Source organism: Marmota marmota, unplaced genomic scaffold (genome assembly GCF_001458135.2).
Source record: "Marmota marmota marmota unplaced genomic scaffold, marMar, whole genome shotgun sequence".
In the NCBI taxonomy this organism is placed as follows: Eukaryota; Metazoa; Chordata; class Mammalia; order Rodentia; family Sciuridae; genus Marmota; species Marmota marmota.
In genome coordinates, this window is record NW_026000138.1 from 2,142,916 (window position 1) to 2,164,003 (window position 21,088).

A 21,088-nucleotide genomic window follows, 5' to 3' on the forward strand; every position below is an offset into this window, starting at 1 on the left:
GTAAAGTCCAAATTGCTTATATGGCCTTGGATACTTACTTAAACTCCTAAACTTTTAAAATTTTCCTCTTCTGCCCAAATAAGATTTGTAATGCTTATATCATAGGTTTTAGGTCTGTATAATTGGAATTTCTGTATAGTTCAATTTAATAAAACCACAATTTAGATATAAAGGTTCTATAGCTCCTTCTTTCTGTTGAGGACAGTAATTAGCTCTTTAATTTCTCTGTGACCCACACTAGCATCATATGCCATTTTCATTTAGATTGTTAGGCTATGAATGTGATCAGAGCCAATTACATTTTTTATTTTATGTACTGGGGGTTGAACCCAGGGCCTCCCATATTCTGTGCAAGTGCTCTACCATTGAGCTGTGTTCTTGGCCTTTTTTAAATTTTTAAGTTTTTAGCTGGGTGTAGTGTAATCTGCTGCTGGCAAACGACTTCCTTTAAGTGTAAACATTTTTTCCACTTCATGCCTGTAATCCTAGCAACTTGGGAGGCTGAGGCAGGAGGATCACAAGTTCAAAACCAGTCTCAAAAATTAAGCAACTTAGTGAGACCCTATCTCAAAATTTAAAAAGGGTTCAATGGTTAAGCATTCCTGGGTTCACTCATCGGTACCAGAAAAAATAATAATAATTTTTAGAAAATTTCTCACAAAGTAGCCCAGGCTAGCTTTGAACTTGCAATCCTCCTGCTTTAGTCTCCAGAGTAGATGGGATTACAGGCATGTGCTACCATATTTGGTGATCCAATTAAAAATTTTAACTCCCAAGTTTGAAGAAATAGTCCTACTATATATGACTGCTATTTTCTGTTGATATTGTTGAAATTGAGATTATCTGTAATAAGAGACAATTTCTCTCTGTTTCAGGCAATAGTTTGGGATGAGTACCTAACAGGACCCTTTGGCCTGATTGCACAGTATTCACTACTGAAGGTAAATGAGCTAATGGGTTTTGTTATTGGATTAATAATTCTGAATTTTAGCAATAATAACACATATGATTTTATATTTCCTCATGAGTGACTGGCTTGCAAACAATTGGATCTATAAACACTAATACTAACATTTTGGTTAGTATGGTTAACATTTTGTGTGCAATGCTCTGTGCATGATATAAGGTAACCATTACTTGGTGTTTTCAATATTTTGTTGTGTTAGTCATTTAAATGCTGATATAGAGTGTGGCTTCATACTGAAACTTCGTCCTTTATGTATTTGGCTGTGGGGGACCTAAATTTTGATAGTAAATCATTACCATGCATTATATTAGGAGTATATATGATTTCTGAGTCTGGAAATGATAGATAAATTTCAGGGATTGTGTTAACCTTTTGTGTATGTGTTTTCCTAGGAACATGAAGTGGAAAAAATGTTTACACTTAAAGGAAGTCGTTTGCCAGCAGCAGATGTCAAGAATATTATATTTTTTGTCAGACCCAGGCTAGAATTGATGGATATAATCGCTGAAAATGTGCTCAGGTATCTCAGAGCTTTTGTTTGGTCAAAAGAGGTTTGGTCCTTAAAATACTTTTCTTTTTTAAAAAATAGCTTTATTTAATTTATTTTTTTAATGTGGTGCTGAGGATCAAATCCAATGCTTCACATGCTCAGTGAGCTCTCTACCACTGAACCACAACCCCAGTCCTTTACAATGTTTTTGATTGTTTGTTTGTTTTAATATTTTTTTTTAATATTTATTTTTTAGTTTTTGGCAGACACAACATCTTTGTTTGTATGTGGTGCTGAGGATCGAACCCGGGCCACACGCATGCCAGGCGAGCGCGCTACTGCTTGAGCCACATCCCCAGCCCTTGTTTGTTTTAATATTTTTTAGTTAGTTATACATGGACACAGTATCTTTATTTTGTTTATTTTTATGTGGTACTGAGGGTTGAACCCAGTGCCTCACATGTGCAAGGCAAGCACTCTGCCACTAAGCCACAACCCTAGCCCTTTACAGTGGTTTTAATGTACTGAGCTCCTTGTCATTACAAACCCCCACCCTTGCCAGTGCACTAGAAGGTGGTCTTTTGGAAAACTAGAACAGGCAAGGAAGTCTAATGGTTAAAATTTTCCAATATACTGAATGTAATGTGGTTGAATTTCATAAGCAAAATAAGAGCTGATTAAAATTTAACATGGATCCAATCTATAGAGGAAGTCATCTTGCATAGTCTGCACTCTGTGGAACAATTGATGGCTGCAGCCCCTAAAATCTTAAAAGCATATGTGCTATTTTTGGAAGTCCGTTGTCAAGGAGAATAGAAGGTGGGAATCAAGAGTGATGTCTCATCTTAATATCAGACTGTTGTTGCACTGGTTTTGTTAAAGAACCATTTGTTTTTAGTAAGGTATAGATATCCTATTTTAATAAACCTGAGAGCTTTGATGCCCCATAAATGATTTAAAAGAATTCTAGGGGCTGGGGTTGTGGCTCAGTGGTAGAGTGCTTGCCTCACATGTGTGAGGCACTGGGTTCAATTCTCAGCACCACATATAAATAAATGAATAAAATAAAGGTCCATCAAACTAAAAAATATTTAAAAAATAAATAAATAAATAAATAAATAAAAATAAAAGAATTCTAGAAAATATACCACAAAGTAATAGCTGTGTTCAATGCTGCTTTCCTGTTTGGGAGTTGAAAAAGAGAAAACATAGAACTCTGAACAATTTGGATCTGTGACTTAGTATTCTTACATTTATCTAACCAGTGTTTATTTACTGCCCATGTTGTGCCAGGCAAAGGGGTCAAAATAAGCAATATAGTCTCTGACCCTAAGAGATCATAAGCTAACAGATGTTACTTCCTTTGCAGTGAAGACAGACGTGGCCCAGTGAGAGATTTCCACATTTTGTTTGTGCCCCGCCGTAGCTTGCTGTGTGAACAGCGGTTGAAGGACCTTGGTGTTTTGGGATCCTTTATCCACAGAGAGGAGTACAGTTTAGATCTCATTCCATTTGATGGAGATCTCTTGTCCATGGAATCAGAGGGTGCATTCAAAGTAAGTTTGGGCTTTTCCTGACATCAGACTTGAATTTTTGCCAAATTTATGAGCATGCAAGTGCCACAAGACAGTTTTAATTTGCACTCCATGATCAGTGTGAAGCTGAGGCTTGTGCATGTTTATTGATGTTCAAGATCTTTTCTTTGGCAAATTGCTTTTTCATTTTCTTGGCTCATTGCTTATTTTTTAGGAGTCCTTTTTATATTCTGTATACTCATTATTGTGGTTTATAAAAGCTGCAAGTATATTCTCCTAGTCTGTGGGTTGTCTTTTAATCTTGTTATAATGCTTTTTATAATGTAAACATTTTCTGCTGGGTGTGGTGGGTCATTCCTGTAAATCCCAGCTACTTTATTTGGGATGCTGAGACAGGAGGAACACAAGTTCAAGTCCAGCCTCAGTAATGCAGTGAGGCCCCAAGCAACTTAATGAGACCCTGTCTCAAAATAAAAAGGGCTCGGAATGTGGCTTAGTGGTTAAGTAAGTGCCCCTGGCTTCAATCCCCAGTACCAAAGTAATAATAATGATGATGTAGTTAACATTTCTCATTATAAATAATTAAAATTTTAATAGATTTACTTATTATAATTTACATATCATAAAATTCATCCCTTTATAAGATGCAGTTTAGTGGTTTTCAGTTTATTTAGAGTTTTGCAACTATCACTACACTCTAATTTTGGAACATTTTAATCATCTGCAAAAGATATCCCACACCCATTAGCAGCCATTCTCTATCATTCCTTCCTTCAGCCACTGGAAACCACTAATCTATTTTATCTGTATGGATTGGCCTATTCTGGAGATGATCTATTCTGGTCATATGGCAACTGTGTTTAACACTTTGAGAAATTCCAAACTCTTGCCTAGTAGTGCTGCCATTTCATATTCCCACTAGCAGTTGCTGCACCTTCTCACTGATACTGTCATTGTTCGTCTTTTCCAACTGGGTATGAGTGGTTTTTCGTTGTGGTTTTACTTTGCATTTCTGTGATGACAAATGATGTTGATTATCTTTTCATATGCTTATTGGACATTTATATGTCATCTATTGGAGAAATGTCTTTTTATGTCACTTGCCCACTTTGTGTTATTTATCTGTTTTTAATACAAAGTTATAAGAATTTTTTTTTGGGGGGGGGGGGATCTACCACTTACAAAGGGTGTTCTACCACTGAACCTAATCCCCAGCCATTTTTACTTTTTTGAGACAGGGTCTTGCTGAGTTACTGAGACTGGCCTTGAACTTATGATCCTCTTGCCTCAACCTTCTGAGACACAGGAAGTAATGTGCCATTGCACCTAGCAAGAATTCTTATTGTATTCTAGATACAAATCTCTTTATCAGATACAGGATTTTCAAATATTTTCCTCCATTTTGTGGCTTCTTTTCACTTTCTTAGTGAAAGTGGGATCCTTTAATGCACAAATATTTTTAATTTTGATAAAATCCAATTTCTTTTTTTCTTCTTTTACTTGTGCTTTTGGTATCAAATTCATGAAACTGTTGCCTAACCCAGCCACAAAGATTCATACCAGTGTTTCCTTCTAAGTGTTTTGTAGCTTTACTTTTTACATGTAGGTCTTTGACCCATTTTAAATTAATTTTGTGTATAATGTAAGAGAGAGGGGTCTAACTGTTTTTTTTTTTTTTAACATGGGGATATCCATTTGTTCCAACACTATTTGTTGAAAAGACTTTGTTTTCCTCTTTGAATTGTCTTGTTACCTTTGCAAAAACTCAGTTGTCCGTAAGTATAAGGGTGTGCTTATTTCTGGTCTCTCGATTCTGGTCCTTTGGTTGATCTGTCTGTCTTCCTGCCTGCAACACAGTCTTGATTACTATGGCTTTGCCGTAAGTTTGAAATGAGGAAGTATATGAGTTCTTCAACCAAAGCACTTAAATCTCTCACTTTTTTTTTTTTTTTTTTTTTTTGCTTTGCTTTGTTCTTTTTGTATCTGAATAAATCCTTTACTCTGAAAACAGAAAATCTTTCATTTTCTTTTAAAAGTTTTGAGTTCTCCTCTTCACAGGTCTTGAATCTGACTTGGGTTTGTGTGTGTGCTGTGTGGCGGATGGTGTTGGCGTGTTTTCTTTCAGGTGTACAGCCACTGGCCCAGCATTGCTGGTGCCCACTGATTATTTTCTAGCATAGGTTTATCAGTAAATATACATATCTTTTCTCTCTGGTTCTGCAAGTCTTTTTGCCAGTGTGTTTTATGTATTTATTTGCTACTTTTCTTCCAATAAACACATTCTCTCATAAGAATATTACTTTATCTTTTAAAAAATAATTTGAAAATGTTTTGTGAACTTAACCCATGCTCATGGTAGAATTTTTTTGAGTCAGAAAGGTCACAGGGTGAAGAGTAAGCCACTCTCCACCCCAGTTCTCAGACTGACCAGTTCTTTCCAGAAACAATCCCTATTCCTCTTTCTTTGTGTGTGTATGTATGTGTGTATTTTCTTTCTTTTTTTTTTTTTTTTCTTTTTTTTTTTTTTTGGGGGGAGGGTACCAAGGATTGAACCCAGGGTTACTTAACCACTGAGCCACATCCCCAGCCCTTTTTTATTTTTGGACAGGTTTTTGCAAAGTTGCTTAGCACCTTGCTGAGTTGGTAAGGCTGGCCTTGAAGTTGTAATCCTTTGCCTCAGACTCCTGAATCATTAAGATTAAGGGTGTGTGCCATCACACCGGGATGTGTTTTGGTGTGTGTTTAACTCTTTTTTTCTCTAGGTGCTTTATGCAGCTGCAGCTCACAACATGTATAGTATTCTCATTTTTAAACACATGGTTGTATATACACACATACACACACACATTTTGATATCTTACTTTTTAAATATTTTTTTGTTGTTGATAGACCTTTATCTTATTTATTTAGATGTGATGCTGAGAATCAAACCCAGTGCCTCACACATGACAGGCAAGTGCACTATCACTGAGCACCAGCCCCAGCCCTTGATATATTGCTTTTAATAAGACATTTGGGAGTCATTTTCTACCATTTATGAAAGTGCTGCTGTGTTTGTAGTTGAAGCTGTATTGTGTTCCATTATTTGAATGTACCATGATTTATTGAGCCAGTCCTCTTTTGAAGCATCTAACACTGTTAGATGGCCTTGTGCATGGGGAGCCCTTGCTCTGTAGGCCATCCAGGATGTCTTCTGCCCTTGCCATTTTGTCTTTCTTTTTTTTTTTTTTCCCCTTGTGGTATTGGAGATCCCATCCAGGGCCTTGTACCTGGTTGCCAAGCACTTTACCACTGAGCTACATCCCTACCCATTTTTTTTTTAAAAATTGTATTTTGATACAGGGTCTTTTTTTTTAACCATTTTTTAAAAATTATTTATTTATTCAAATTTGTTTTATATGACAGCAGAATGCATTTCAATTCATAGTACACATATAGAGCACAACTTTTCATGTCTCTGGTTGTACACAAAGTGGATAGAGTCACATACATGTCTTCATACACGTACTTGGGGTAATGATGTCCATCTCATTCCACCATCTCTCCTATCCCCTCTCTTTCCCTCCCTCCCCTTTGCCCTATCTAAAGTTCCTCCATTTCTCCCATGCTTCCCCAACCATCCCCATTATGGATCTGCATCCTCAAATCAGAGAAAACACACGGCATTTGTTTTTTTGGGGTTGGCTAACTTCACTTAGCATAATATTCTCCAACTCCATCCATTTATCTGCAAATGCCATGATTTTATTGTCTTTTAATGCTGAGTAATATTTTATTGTGTATATATACGACAGTTTCTTTATCCATTCATCTACTGAAGGGCATCTAGATTGGTTCCACAATTTAGCTATTATGAATTGAGCTGCTGTAAATATTGATGTGGTTGCATTACTATAGTATGCTGTTTTTAAGTCCTTTGAGTATAAACCGGGGAGTGGGAAAGCTGGGTCAAATGGTGGTTTCTTTCCAAGTTTTCCAAGGAATCTCCATACTGCTTTCCAATTTGCAGTCCCACCAGCAGTGTATGAGTGTGCCTTTCTCCTCACATCCTTGCCAACACTTATTGTTGTTTGTATTCTTTTTTTTAATATTTATTTTTTAGTTGTAGTTGGACACAATACCTTTATTTTGTTTATTTGTTTTTATGTGGTGCTGAGGATCGAACCCAGGGCCTCTCACATGCTAGGTGAGCGCTCTACCACTGAGCAACAACCCCAGCCCCTGTTTGTATTCTTAATAGCTGCTATTCTGACTGGAGTGAGATGAAATCTTAGAGTAGTTTTGATTTGCATTTCTCTAATTGCTAGAGATGTTGAACATTTTTTTATATATTTGTTGACTGATTGTATATCATCTTCTGAGAAGTGTCTGTTCAGTTCATTGGCCCATTTATTGATTGGGTTATTTGTTTTTTTGGTGTTAAGATTTTTGAGTTCTTTATATATTCTAGAGATGAGTGCTCTATCTGATGTGCATGTGGTAAAAATTTGCTCCCATTCTGTAGGCTCTGTATTCACCTCACTGATTGTTTCTTTTGCTTAGAAGAAGCTCTTTAGTTTGAATCCATTCCATTTATTAATTCTAGATTTTATTTCTTGTGCTCTAGGAGTCTCATTAAGAAAGTTGGGACCTAATCCTACATGATGAAGATTTGGGCCTACTTTTTCTTCTATTAGGCACAGGGTCTCTGGTTTAATTCGACCCACTTTGAGTTGAGTTTTGTGCATGGTGAGAGATATGGGCTTAATTTCATTTTGTTGCATATGGATTTCCAGTTTTCCCAGCACCATTTGTTGAAGAGGCTATCCTTTCTCCAATATATATTTTTGGTGCCTTTGTCTAAAATGAGATAACTATATTTGTGTGGGTTTGTCTCTGTGTCCTCTATTCTGTACCATTGGACTATAAGTCTATTTTGGTGCCAATACCATGCTATTTTTGTTACTGTTGCTCTGTAGTATAGTTTAAGGTCTGGTATAGTGATGCCACCTGCTCCACTCTTCTTGCTAAGGATTGCTTTAGCTATTCTGGGTCTCTTATTTTTTTGTTGTTGATTTTTTTAATACCTTTATTTTATTTATTTATATGTAGTGCTGAGGATCAAATCCAGTGCCTCACACATGGCTAGGCAAGCACTCTACCACTGAGCTACACCCCAGCCCTTGATACAGGGTCTTGATAAGTCACCCAGTCTGGCTTCAAACTTTCAGTCCTCCTGACTCAGCCTCCTAAATAGCTGGAATTACAGGCATGAGCCACCACGCCTGGCTGCTATTTGTCTTTCTACTTTGTTTATAGAGCTTGCAATATATGGAAATGGGTTTGTTTTTTGTTTTGTTTTGTTTTTTTGGTTGTAGGTAGACAAATATCTTTACTTTGTTTATTTATTTTTATGCGGTCCTGAGGATCGAACCCAGTGCCTCACAAGTGTGAGGCAAACTGCTGTACCGCTGAGCCCCAGCCCCAGCCCTGGAACTGGTTTTATTGTCCCTTGCTGAACCCCAACACTGGAACAGAGGCAGGCACCTGGCTGGCCCCTGGGAAAAGACTGATCCATAGTAACTGGCCTTTCTTCTCCACAGGAGTGCTACCTAGAGGGTGACCAGACAAGCCTGTATCATGCTGCGAAGGGGCTGATGACACTGCAGGCTCTGTATGGAACAATCCCCCAGATCTTTGGGAAAGGAGAGTGTGCTCGGGTGAGAACCAGCTGTTTTCTGGTGGTGAAGGGGGGCCCCTGGCACCCAAAGTTGGGGAGGAAGGGGAGGCCTCACAAGTACAGCCAGGCTCCATAACTCACAAATTCTGTGTTTGGACTTTTCCTCCTCCCTATAATTTGGGCGTGACCCTCAAGTTAGCACTCATGGTACTTTGTGGACGTGCACAGAGAAGTGAGAAATTTGTCATACACTGAACACACTGCTGGCTGAGGTTGAACAAGATGACGCTCTGCCTTCTTGTTTCCACTCTTGGGCTACAAGTATCTCTTCCAGTCTGTTAGTGTCCTGTTTTTCTGCTCTTTATAGTTTTTGTTGATGATTTTGCTGTTTGAAGTAGGCCCTCAAGTATAGTGCTGAAGTGCTTCCAAGTGTTCCTGAGCACAGAAAACCTGCGATGTGCCTTGTGGAGAAATCAGTGTGTTAGAGAAGTTTCATTCAGGCCAGTGAGAGAGCTGTTTGCTGTGAGTGATACATATATATAAAGTCAGAGTCTTTAAACAGAAACACACGTGGAATCATGTTGTGTTGATCAGTTGACAGCAGTTGTGCAGTGGCTCACAGGTACCCCATTGTATTTCCGTAGGAGCAGTGGGTCAGGGTTAGCTAGCCAAATTCAGTGGCTTCAGTGACTTTGTAGAACCTCAAATAGCAAGCACAGTGTAACTGATTTTCTGCCTTACTGGGAATTGGTGGCTGCTGTTGGCTCTGAGTGGTGGCCAATAGCAAATGCTTTTTGATATCTGCTTATTTCTTTTTAAAATATCTTTATTTATTTATTTTTATGTGGTGCTGAGAATCAAACTCAGTGCCTCACATGTGCAAGGCAGGTGCTCTGCCACTGAGCTTCAGCCCCAGCCCAATAGCTGCTTATTCCCTTTTTTTTGGGGGTGGGGGGGGGGCTGAAATCATTTTCTTTCTTCTGAACCATGGACACTTGCTGTTTTTCTTCTCATGCTATAGCCCCGAATTCTACACGTGAAGTTAGAGCACTGAAGGTCACAGCCATGTGTTTCCAGAGGTCTTAGTCTATAGACATCTGGCTCCATTTCTTGGGGCTTGAGGTAGGCTGAACATCATGGCGGCGTGTGTGGCAGAGGGAAGTAGCTCACATCATGGTGACCAGGAAGCAGAGAGAGCGCTTATTTCTTAATCAGTCTCACTCTTGCAGTTTTTTTCCTATTTTGATGATCTGTTTTTAGCTGAAGTTTTAAATCTGCTAGTTCTGGAAGGCGCCACCTGATCCAGTATTTTATTTCCAGCAAGTTGCCAATATGATGATCAGGATGAAGAGAGAGTTTACAGGAAGCCAAAATTCAATATTTCCTGTTTTTGACAACCTCTTATTGCTTGATCGAAATGTGGATTTATTAACACCTCTTGCCACTCAGCTTACATATGAAGGACTCATTGATGAAATCTATGGCATTCAGAACAGTAAGTGACATCTATTTTTATTAATAGGTAATATGATAAAAATACCCTTTTTTGTGGAGGCTGCCATTCTTATGTGGCATACTTAAGCATTATGTGAACTTAAAGATCCAGTTTCTAATGGTGATTTCAAAGTGTAGATTAGCATAAACCTTTTTTGCGGCAGTTTGGCAACTCATAAGACTTTCACTCTTGGCTCAAGAAAATCCAAAGCTTTAACGTCCCTTCAGGAATCATTCCAAAAAAAGAGATCAAGGAGGTTTACAAAAAAATTTGTATTTCCATTTCTTTTCTAGAATTTTCTGAATAATCCAAATGGTTGAGAACTTTATAAAATAATAAATGTGGAACATGTGTATCTACATAGCCAATTATAAATTTTATATATGTGTGCATAATATATAGTTTATATGTATATCTATCTATCTATCTATCTGTCTATATACATAGTATACATAAAATGACCAAATAAGAGCATCCAAAAAGAAGAAAATAACTGGAGGAGGAATAACCAGACCATGCCTCATGGCTGGCGATAGTTCTGGAGAGCTTGTGAAGAGGTGGCTGTGTTGGGTGGAAAGAAGGGTAGAGTTCAGGTGGAGGCTCTGGGGAGGGGTGAGCAGCATGCTGAATGCTGCCTGTGGTGTGATAGCAAGCTCACAAGAGGAGAGAGCACAGATGGGGAAATCCTCAGGAACAAGGCTGATACAGAAGTTAGGGTCACTAGGTGGAAGATCGGACGGCCTGCTAGGTTTGGGGCATAGCAGGTTATTAGGTTAGAGGTCACAAACATGTTTTGTTTGGTTGATTGTGGCCCATGTGATACTTCTTTGTTTCTGTCAGCATTTAAAATCTGAGAGATTTTAATTAATTAATTTATTATTATTATTCTTACTTTGCACTGGGGATTGAATCCAGGATGCTCTACCACTGAACTATATCCCCAGCTCCTTTTATTTCTGAGGCTTTAGGATCTTGGGCTGGGGATGTAGCTCAGTAGTAGAGTGCTTGCCTAGTATGCATAAGGCCTTAGGTTTGATCCTCAACACCTGCCAAAAAAAAAAAAAGTGCCAGACAGGGTTTTGCTAAGTTGCTGAAGCTGGCCTCAGATTTAACAATCCTCCTGCCTCAGCCTCCCAAGTAGCTGGGATTACAGGTGTGCACCACTCCCCACTCCAGAGAGTTTGGGATGGGAAGGGGTGACCTGTAAGGGCTGCAGGAGATGGCTGTGTAAACAAGGTGAAAGGTCAGCAGGGATTTTCCAAGAAAATAAAGCATACGTGTAAACTCACAACCTCTTTTTTTTTTTTTTCTTTTGTTTTTGTTTTTTATGGTACCTGGGATTGAACCCAGGAGTAGTTAACCCCTGAGGTACATCTGCAACCCTTTTGTATCTTTTTTATTTTGAAACAGGGTCTCTATAAGTTGCTTAGGGACTTGCTAAGGCTAGCTTTGAACTTGTGATCCTCCTGCTTCAGCCTGTCAGATTTCTGGAATGATAGGTGTGTGCCACCACATCCAGCTAATTCACGGCCTCTTTGTAGCATTTTTTTTTTTTTAACAAGTTAAACATTGATTAGGGAAACTGGAAAAATAGTAGAAAAGCTAGGTATGGTGGTACACACCTATTAAACCCAGCTATTTGAGAGGCTGAGGCACATGCTCAAGGATAGCCTGGGCAATTTAATGAGACCCTGTCTCAAAATTTAGGGAAAAAAAAAAAGGGAGGGGGCTATGCATGTAGCTCAGTGGTAACGTGCCCCGGGTTTGATACCTAGTACTGCAAAAAGAAGAGGAGGAGGAAGATCGGGGAGGGGTTGTTATGCATACTACATATGGAATGGGTGTGGCAATGTGCCAATAAAACTTTATTTTCAAAAACAGGAAGTAAAACTATGCAATGGCACATGCCTGTAATCCCAGCAATTGGGGAGGCTGAGGCAGGAAGATTGCGAGTTCAAAGCCAGCCTCAGCAACTTAGTGAGGCTCTAAGCAACTTAGACCCTGTCTCAAAATTTGAAAAAGGCTTAGGGATGTAGCACAATTATTAAGCACCCCTGAATTCAATCACTGGTACCAAAAAAAAAGGAATTTGGCAGAATTTGGCCCTCATGCCATAGTTTCTGACCCTTGTTTGAAAATAGCTTTCAAACTATTGTTGATCAGTAAGAAATATATTTTATATCACACATGCATATATGTATGTATAAAACAAAAACAGAAGTTTTATTAATAATAAAAACCCACCTGCCCTTAGTTCATGTGATACACTCTGGTATTTCCTCTTTTGTTTGTTGCTGTTTTGTTTTCTTCTGTTTTTTAATATTTCTCGCCACCCAGTGGCTTGATTTCATGGCACCTAATGGGACATTACTTACAGTTTGAAAACCATAGGAGACATTGGGCAGATCCTTGTAAGTTTTTTTTATGGTGCTAGGCATCAAACCTAGGGCCTCACTCAAGTTAGGCAATTCCTGTACCACTGAATCACACCTAACTTAGAAGAGGAAAAGGGACCTAATTCCTCAAGAAGTTTAGGAACTGGACATTGCTATGGTAGCTTATATATAGGTGCCCCCAAAGAAAAATGGAACCATGGTATCAATGCTAAAGAGTCACTATTACTTTTTTTTTTTTTTTTTTGTAGTACCAGGGATTGAATCCAGGAGTGCTTAACCACTGAGCCACACCCAGCCCTTTTTATTTTTTATTTTGAGATAAGGTCTCGCTAAGTTGCTGAGGCTGGGTTTGAACTTAAAATTCTCCTGCCTCAGCCTCCTGAGCTGCTGGGATTACCAGTGTACACCACCATGCCCATCAAGAGTCACTCTTTCCTGTACTTGTATCATGGGATATAAAAACCCAGAGCTATGTGTCACTGTCTTGTTAAGCTGTCTTCCATTCTCTGTTGAACTGGAAATTCCCTTTTATGCCTGGGTACTTGATTGTTGCTTCTTCCAGTAATTGCACATATGTGCTCGTTTCCTCCCATTGTCATTCAGGTTATGTGAAATTACCCCCAGAGAAATTTGCACCTAAGAAGCAGGGTGACAGTGGGAAGGACCTCCCCACAGAAGCAAAGAAGCTGCAGCTGAATTCTGCAGAGGAGCTCTATGCTGAGATCCGAGATAAGAATTTCAATGCGGTGGGCTCCGTGCTCAGCAAGAAGGCAAAGATCATCTCTGCTGCCTTCGAGGTGAGACGAGCTTTGATTGTCATCCTGCTACCTTCCATTGCTAGGGTGCCCACCTGCAGGAGAATAAGAACTCCAACCACACAGCCGCAAATAGCTAGCCGCATTTTCCTACCCTGAGTAATTGCAGGTTCCTAAGGACCCAGGGATTTCTTTCTTTTCAGAATTTTTCTCGGACCCATGACAAAAGAGGTCCTGTTAGGTTTTTCTCCTTTTGTAGAGGACATAGGGCACACATTTGTAGTTTATAAGTTTTCTGTGTAAACATTTTCAATAACTTCCTTTAAATTATTTCCTACTTAAGAGGAAGCCAGCTGTACTAAAAATAAAAGCTCTTTTGTGATAGAACTTGCAGTTCATGATGAAAACTGCGGTCTAGCCACTGTGACAGTGGCAGGGGAACCCTGCATGTGTGGTGGATGAAAATGAGACTAAAGTCCCTGGCAGCCCAGAGCCTCATTATCACTTCCTGCCTCCTCTTGCCCATCCACTGGTTTCTTCTTGTTAAAGCTCCTTTTTGAAACATGGGAATCAGTAAGCTGATAAACTCTGAATATTTAGACTTAGAAGATATAAATTAGAAAAGTTTTAGAAAATTTTTTCACTGAGTAGTTCTAAATTTTTTCAGTCTTAGGAATTATATTCATTAATTAATTTTTATATTTCTGAGGATACTTTTAGTTGAAATTACCAAATTTTGCTTGAAAAACAGTCTCATCACTAAACCAGGTTCATTTTGTTATACTCAAGATTGACATTCAGAGAAGGACTAATTTTTTTCATCTTAGTTTTTTACTCAGAAATTTGTGTGGTTTACCAAATATTGTCCACTAATACTTGAATGCCCACAAAATACTGACAAAACCTATGAAATGATACACAGGAAAAGAGAATTGTAGGCACTTTCTCTATAAAAAAAAAAAGTGCTAATGTGCAAAGCTCAGTGGCACAAGCAACTCCAGAGGCTGAGGCAGGAGGATTGGAAAGTTGGAGACCAGCCTGAGGATCTTAGCAAGACCATAAGCAACTTAGCTTGTCTAGCTGACTCAAAATAAAAACTTAAAAAGGACTGGGGTAGCTCCAGTGGTAGAACGCCTCTAGTTTAATCACAGTATCAAAAAATAATTAATTATTTATTTAAAAAGAAGTGCTAGGCTGGGGTTGTGGCTCAGCGGTAGAGCACTCACCTCGCATGTGCAAGGCCCTGGGTTCGATCCTAAGCACCACATAAAAATAAATAAGTGAAATAAAGGTATTGTGTCCAACTACAACTAAAAAAGAAATATTTTTTTTTGTTGTTAAAAAGAAGTGCTGGGCGCTAGTGTTGTGGCTCAGTGGTAGCGCGCTCTTCTGGCAGGCACGGGGTCCTGGGTTCGATCCTCAGCACTACATACAATCAAATAAAGGTATTATGTCCAACTATAACTAAGAAATAAATATTAAAAAAAAAAAAAGAAGTGCTGGGGCTGGAGCTGTGGCNTCAGAAACACGTCCACACAAAAACTTAAAACGTGAAGATTCATTAGCAACCTTTATTCACAAGAGTGAATAAGTCGATAAATCAATCAAAAAATCCATCAACAAATATGAATAAACAAAATATATCCACATAGCAGAATATTCCTTGAAAATCAAAAAGAAGCCAATTACTGACATAAGGAAATAACCTCAATGAATGAGTTAAGCTAGATACCCTAAAATGAGTTAAGCTAGATACAAAAGTCTTACACTGTATGAATCAATTTACACAACATTTTTTTAATATTTAGTTTTTTAGTTTTAGGTGGACACAACATCTTTGTTTGTATGTGTTGCTGAGGATTGAACCCAGGCCTCATGCATGCTTTGAGCCACATCCCCAGCCCAAATTATTTTATGTATTTTGATTTTGGACCTTTTTTTTTTTTTTCAATTTTTTTTAGTGCCGGGATTGAACCCAGGGCCTTGTGCATGCAAGGCAAGCACTCTACCAACTGAGCTATATCCCCAGCCTCTTTCAGTGATATATTTACCTTTCCTGTTCTGTGTGATGTTGGACGGGTTTGGCCTGACTAGTATGTGTCCACTCTTTCGCAGTAACATAATTAGCGGTCATCTGAAATGTCTTTGCTGCTGATGGCGCTGCCCTCTTGTCTATTTCAGGAAAGGCACAACGCCAAGACTGTGGGGGAAATTAAGCAGTTTGTTTCCCAGTTGCCCCACATGCAGGCAGCAAGGGGCTCACTTGCAAATCATACCTCTATTGCAGAGTTGATCAAAGACGTCACTAGTAAGTATCCTTTGACATGATCTTCCACCTGGAGCTGACTCCCATACACACTGAGGCTTCCTTGGGAAAGTCAGCATTTTTTTCTCCTTCTGCACTGAGGATGCAACCCAAGGCCTTGCTCATACAAAGCTTGTGCTCTACCATTGAGCTACACACCCAGCCCAGTCAGCTGTTTTAACATCCTATGTTTCTCAGTAGTAAGTAAATGTGCACATTAGCAGTTAGTGATGACAAAATATTTAGAATATAGATAAGAGAAAAGATTTATGCATCCAGGTGCAGTGGCACACACCTGTGATCTCAGCAACTTGGGAGACTGAAGCAGGAGGATCACACAGGAGGCCAGCAACTTAGCAAGACCCTATCTCAAAGTAAAAAAATAAAAAAGGTCTGGGGAAGTAGCTTAGTGGTACAGTGCCCTGGATTCAATCCCCCTACCCTGCCCCCTGTCCCAAATTTATGCATAATATTGCTCTCATATTAATAGGCAGTTAATTTTTTTAGTCTATTTTTTTTTCCTATTGTGAAGGATTACTTAATTAGAACAATATGGTGTTTCTGGTTTTTTTTTTTTTTTTTTATTTTCTCTTGAGAGTATTCTGCAAAATTGGTACAGAAAGCCTGTGTTGAGTATTTTGAAAAAAGCTCAGATTTATACTAAACTGGATCTGAGTTTGTTCATTTAAAAATACGGTTGTTGGGCTGGGGATGTGGCTTAAGCGGTAGCACGCTCGCCTGGCATGCGTGCGGCCTGGGTTCGATCCTCAGCACCACATGTTGTGTCCGCCGAAAACTAAAAAATAAATATAAAAAAAATTCTCTCTAAAAAAAAAAAAAAAAATAGGGTTGTTGGGGCTGGGGTTGTGGTTCAGTGGTAGAGCATTAGCCTAGCACATGTGAGGCCCTGGGTTTGATCCTCAACACCGTAAAAAAATAAATAAAGGTATTATGTCCATCTACAACTAAAAAAAAAATTTTAAATAGGTTGTAAAAGCTGAGTAGGCGTGCCTACTCCTACTCAGCTTTTACAACCTATTTAGTGCCTTCGATTATGAAGTATTCTTTGTATCTTAAATATTGTATTAGAAAATCAGTCCTTTGATTTTATGTTAACAGAAGTGGAAATCAAATTGGTTGAATCTGATGACAAAAGTGAAATGCTCTTGGGAAATGAGTTTTCATTAACTCATAATGCATTAATGATGCATTCCTGTAATCCCAGTGACTCAGGAGGCTGAGGCAGGAGGATCATAAGTTTGAGGCCAGCCTCAACAATTTTCCAAGACCCTAAGCAACTTAGTGAGATCCTGTCTCAAAATTAAAAAAAAAAAAGTGGGGATGTAGCTCAGTGGTAAAATACACTCATTGGCTGATGATTTGAACTTGTGCTTGCTTTCTTTTTTGCATGTCCTGTTTCTTAATCACACCTTGTGTATAAAAGCAAACCACTTAAACAAATTCACTTTTATTGAATTTCTGAGTTGAAAATTTGCTAATTATATTTTAGCTTCTGAAGACTTCTTTGATAAATTAACAGTGGAACAAGAGTTTATGTCTGGAATAGACACTGACAAGGTATGTAGACAATAAAACTGTTATAACAAATAGTTGAAAGTTTACCAAACGTAAGATTGTAGTCAAATAAACAATTGCATTGATACCTGTGCCATGCCTAAATAATTTTATGAGCAAATGCAAAATGTGAAAATGTGGATTTTGTTAGGTAAAAATACTTAGCATTACTCTATGTAAGATACTTTGCGCAATACATGGTGAAATGGGATATGGTCCCTGAAATCCAAGATTTTTAAAGACTATAATAAGTAAATTAAGAAATTTGCTTTTGGGGGGCCAGGGCTGTGACTCAGTGGCAGAGCATTTGCCTACCATGTGTGAGGCACTGGGTTTGATCCCTGACACCACATAAAAATAAAAACAAAATAAAGGTATTGTATCCATCTACAACTAAAAAGAAAAAACTTAAAAAAAATGATATTTGCTTTTGGGACTGTGGATTTAGCTCAGTGGTAGAGGGCTTGCCAGGTATGCATGAAGCCCTGGGTTCAGTCTGCAAAAAGCAAAAACAAGATATTTACTTTTCGAGAGAATTTGTTATATCATGACTTTATATTCAGCCATAGGGGCTTAGTGTGTAGCTCAATGGTAGAGCACTTGCCTAGTTTGCACAAGGCCCCGGGTTCAATCCCTAGCACCACCACCCCCCCAAAAAATTCAGCCTTATTAATTTTCTAAATTATTCCATTTGTGAAAATTCCCATCTTCTAAAAATATTCCTGTTATTTTACACTAAATTGCTGCTTTTCTTGAGATAGGCTAGGTCCCACAAGTCCCAAACACTTGGCAATCTCTCAGGAGTTTGTCCACAGAAATAGACCTGTCAGGGCAGGCATTGGGACTGGCCACAGCTGTCTTCACTGCTTGGTGCTCCTGTAATTTGACCTGAGAACTGGTGTGTCTGTGTGGTGCCTGGGAGTGTGTGTGGCAGGGGCTGAGGTAGCTACCTCAGTCAGGGTTGAGAAGTGAGAAAAAATAATGAGCCTTTCTCCTGCACATCTCCTTTCTTTAACTTAGAAAAATAATTCTAAACATCAAGTTCTTTAAGTCTCTAAAAGCAACAGTCTATGTATATACTTTATTTCTAGGTCAACAATTACATAGAGGATTGCATCGCCCAAAAGCATCCACTGACCAAGGTCTTAAGGCTGCTCTGCCTCCAGTCAGTGTGCAATAGTGGACTCAAACAAAAAGTCTTGGATTACTACAAAAGAGAAATTCTCCAGGTAAGATATATTAAAGTCTTTTATTGGTCAATGGGGAAAGCAAAAAGAAAGTGACAAAATGGCTATTTTGGTATATTGCTACCACAATCTTAAATTTTTTAACACCTAGAGGAATTGTTCTGATTAACTATAGTTATTTATTGTATCTGATAGTAAGAACAGTAGCAAGCATTTACTGAGCATTTACTGTGTGCCAGGGCCTATCTGAAGAGCTTTATGAATATACTTTTGTTTAACTCTCACAACAGCCCGATGAGTTTATCATCCCCTGTTTGTGGATGAAACCCCTAAGGGATATACTAGTTTCATAACTGGCCCAAGGTCACCAGCTAGTAAATGTCAAAACCAATGCCAAAACCCAGGCAATTTAGGCCTAATGTTCACCTCAATGAGCCAGTTGCATGATGGAGGAAGATAACTTTGCAAATTTCTGATAACAGTTCCCTGTTAAGGAACTGTTATCAGAAATAAACTGTTTCTTTATTTTTTTAAATAAATAAATATATATATAAAAATTTGTAGATGGACACACCTTTATTTTATTTATTTATCTTTGTGAGGCTCAAACCCAGAGTCTCACACATGCTAGGCAAGCGCTCTGCCACTGAGCTACAACTCCAGCCCAAGCCTAATACTTTATAATAAGGAAGAAGTTCACAGTTGTTTTATTTATGTATGTATTTTTATTTTTTGGTTTTGCTTGTTTTTTTGTTTGTTTTTGTTTTTGTTTTGCTTCCTCTGCTATTTAAAAAAATCCTCCTGTTCAAAAATGTCTCAGGCAGTATTTATTTGCTGTTACCTGTATTCTTAAATTTATTATCATTAAAATTAAGGACTCGTTAATTTTTTTTTGCATTTGTCTTTTTTTGAGTTATACATAAAGCATACATATGCATTAAGATTCCAAGGATGCAGAAATACATGGAGCAAAAGATGAACATCCCTCAGACCCATACTCAGTCCCATGTCCCTCCTCAGATGTGTCCCATATCAGCCATTTGGTGTGGATCCTTCCAGTCTCCTATTTTCAAATGTATTCAAAGTGCATTTATGTACATAGATGTCAGAGTGATACTGGCTGGATCCTGGCTCAGCTCTGCTTTTATTGGCTGTGTGACCTTGGGCAAGTTCTTTAAAAGTCTCAAATGAAGCCAGGCCTGGTGGTGCAGGCTTGGTAATCCCAGAAACTTGGGAGACTAAGGCAGGAGGATCACAAGTTCAAGGCCAGCCTCAACAACTTAGACCCTTGTTGGGGGGCTTCCCTGAACAAGAGTTATGCACACATCTTTGAGTCTTTTTTTAGAGAGAGAGAGAGAGAGAGAATTTTTTAATATTTATTTTTTAGTTTTCGGCAGACACAACATCTTTGTATGTGGTGCTGAGGATCGAACCCGGGCCGCACGCATGCCAGGCGAGCGCGCTACTGCTTGAGCCACATCCCCAGCCCTGGCATCTTTGAGTCTTGAGTAAAGAGGTACTGGATTGGCACTGTGCCCACTGCAATGCATGTGGACTTACCTCTGCTCGTCCAGGAGAGGTGCAGCTCTGGGATTGGGTGTTACCCAATGGAGTTGAGTTACACCCACCTGTTATAAACCTACCACTTGCCCTTTTTTGGATAGAATGTTCCATTGACTAGCTTCCCCCAATAAAAGCTGAACTTCAGGACATGCTCCTTCTCTCTCACCAGCCTCCTGTGTTTTTCTCTTGCCCACCTTGTGGGAGCTTACGGCTGGAAATGGAGAAGCCATCCTAAATGCCCAGACAAAGGTATTTTCCGTGTCTGTGTGAATTGTATGCGTCAGCCCAAATTCACCCGAATGACCCTGGTTTCCATAGCTCACTCAGGACGTGGACTATAGACCCTGACTCAAAACTTAAATAAATAAATTAATAAATAAAAAAGGCTAGGTATGTGGCTTAGTGGTTAAGCACCTCTAGGTTCAGTCTCAGATACCAAATAAGTAACTCAAATGGAGATAATACCTACCTCCTGGTTTTGGGGGATTTTTTTTGTTTGAGACGGGTCTTGCTGAGTTACTTAGGGCCTCACTAAACTGAGGCTGGCTTGGAACTTGTGATCCTCCTGCTATAGTCTTCAGAGTCGCCGGAATTATAAGTGTGTACCATCATGCCCAGCTACCTTATGGGTTTATGAGGATGACTGAGCCATAAAAGAATATGAAGTGCTCAGGCCAGAACCATGCTCAGCTGATAGAAAGTATTTTGCAGGTTTTGGCTACTATTTATATCGTTTTTAAAGGCAGAAATAAAATCCTATTATACATAATATTTTATTATTAACTCTTTTTTGTCCTTAAAAATATATTCATGGGCTGTGGTTGTGGTTCATTAGTAGAGCGCTTGCCTAGCATATGTGAGGCACTGGATTCAATCCTCAGCACCACATAAAAGTAAATAAATGTGTCCATCTCCAACTTCTTATTGGAATGTGTAGATCTGCCTCATCCTTTTTTAGAGCTAATCATATACCACATATAAATAGAATTTATTTGATGCTTACTTAGGTTGAGCCCATAAATTCTGACTTTAAAATTTTTAAATCCTGGGCTAGGGTTGTAGGTCAGTAGAAAAGCACTTGCCTAGCATATGTGAGACCCTGGGTTCCATCCTCAGCACCACAAAAACATAAATAAAAAATAAAGGTATGTGTCCACCTAC

General features: G+C 38.8%; 1 protein-coding gene across 1 annotated transcript in view; it reads left to right on the plus strand.

Moving 5' to 3' along the window:
* The window catches only part of Vps33a (VPS33A core subunit of CORVET and HOPS complexes), a 29,184-nt gene that overhangs the window by 1,125 nt on the left and 6,971 nt on the right, over positions 1-21,088 (plus strand). The window contains exons 2-10 of the mRNA XM_015502457.2: positions 876-941; positions 1,360-1,487; positions 2,827-3,013; positions 8,575-8,691; positions 9,972-10,146; positions 13,146-13,339; positions 15,479-15,605; positions 17,113-17,180; positions 18,269-18,406. Of these exons, the coding sequence (XP_015357943.1) occupies positions 876-941; positions 1,360-1,487; positions 2,827-3,013; positions 8,575-8,691; positions 9,972-10,146; positions 13,146-13,339; positions 15,479-15,605; positions 17,113-17,180; positions 18,269-18,406 (1,200 nt within the window). The remainder of the gene's footprint in view (positions 1-875; positions 942-1,359; positions 1,488-2,826; positions 3,014-8,574; positions 8,692-9,971; positions 10,147-13,145; positions 13,340-15,478; positions 15,606-17,112; positions 17,181-18,268; positions 18,407-21,088) is intronic.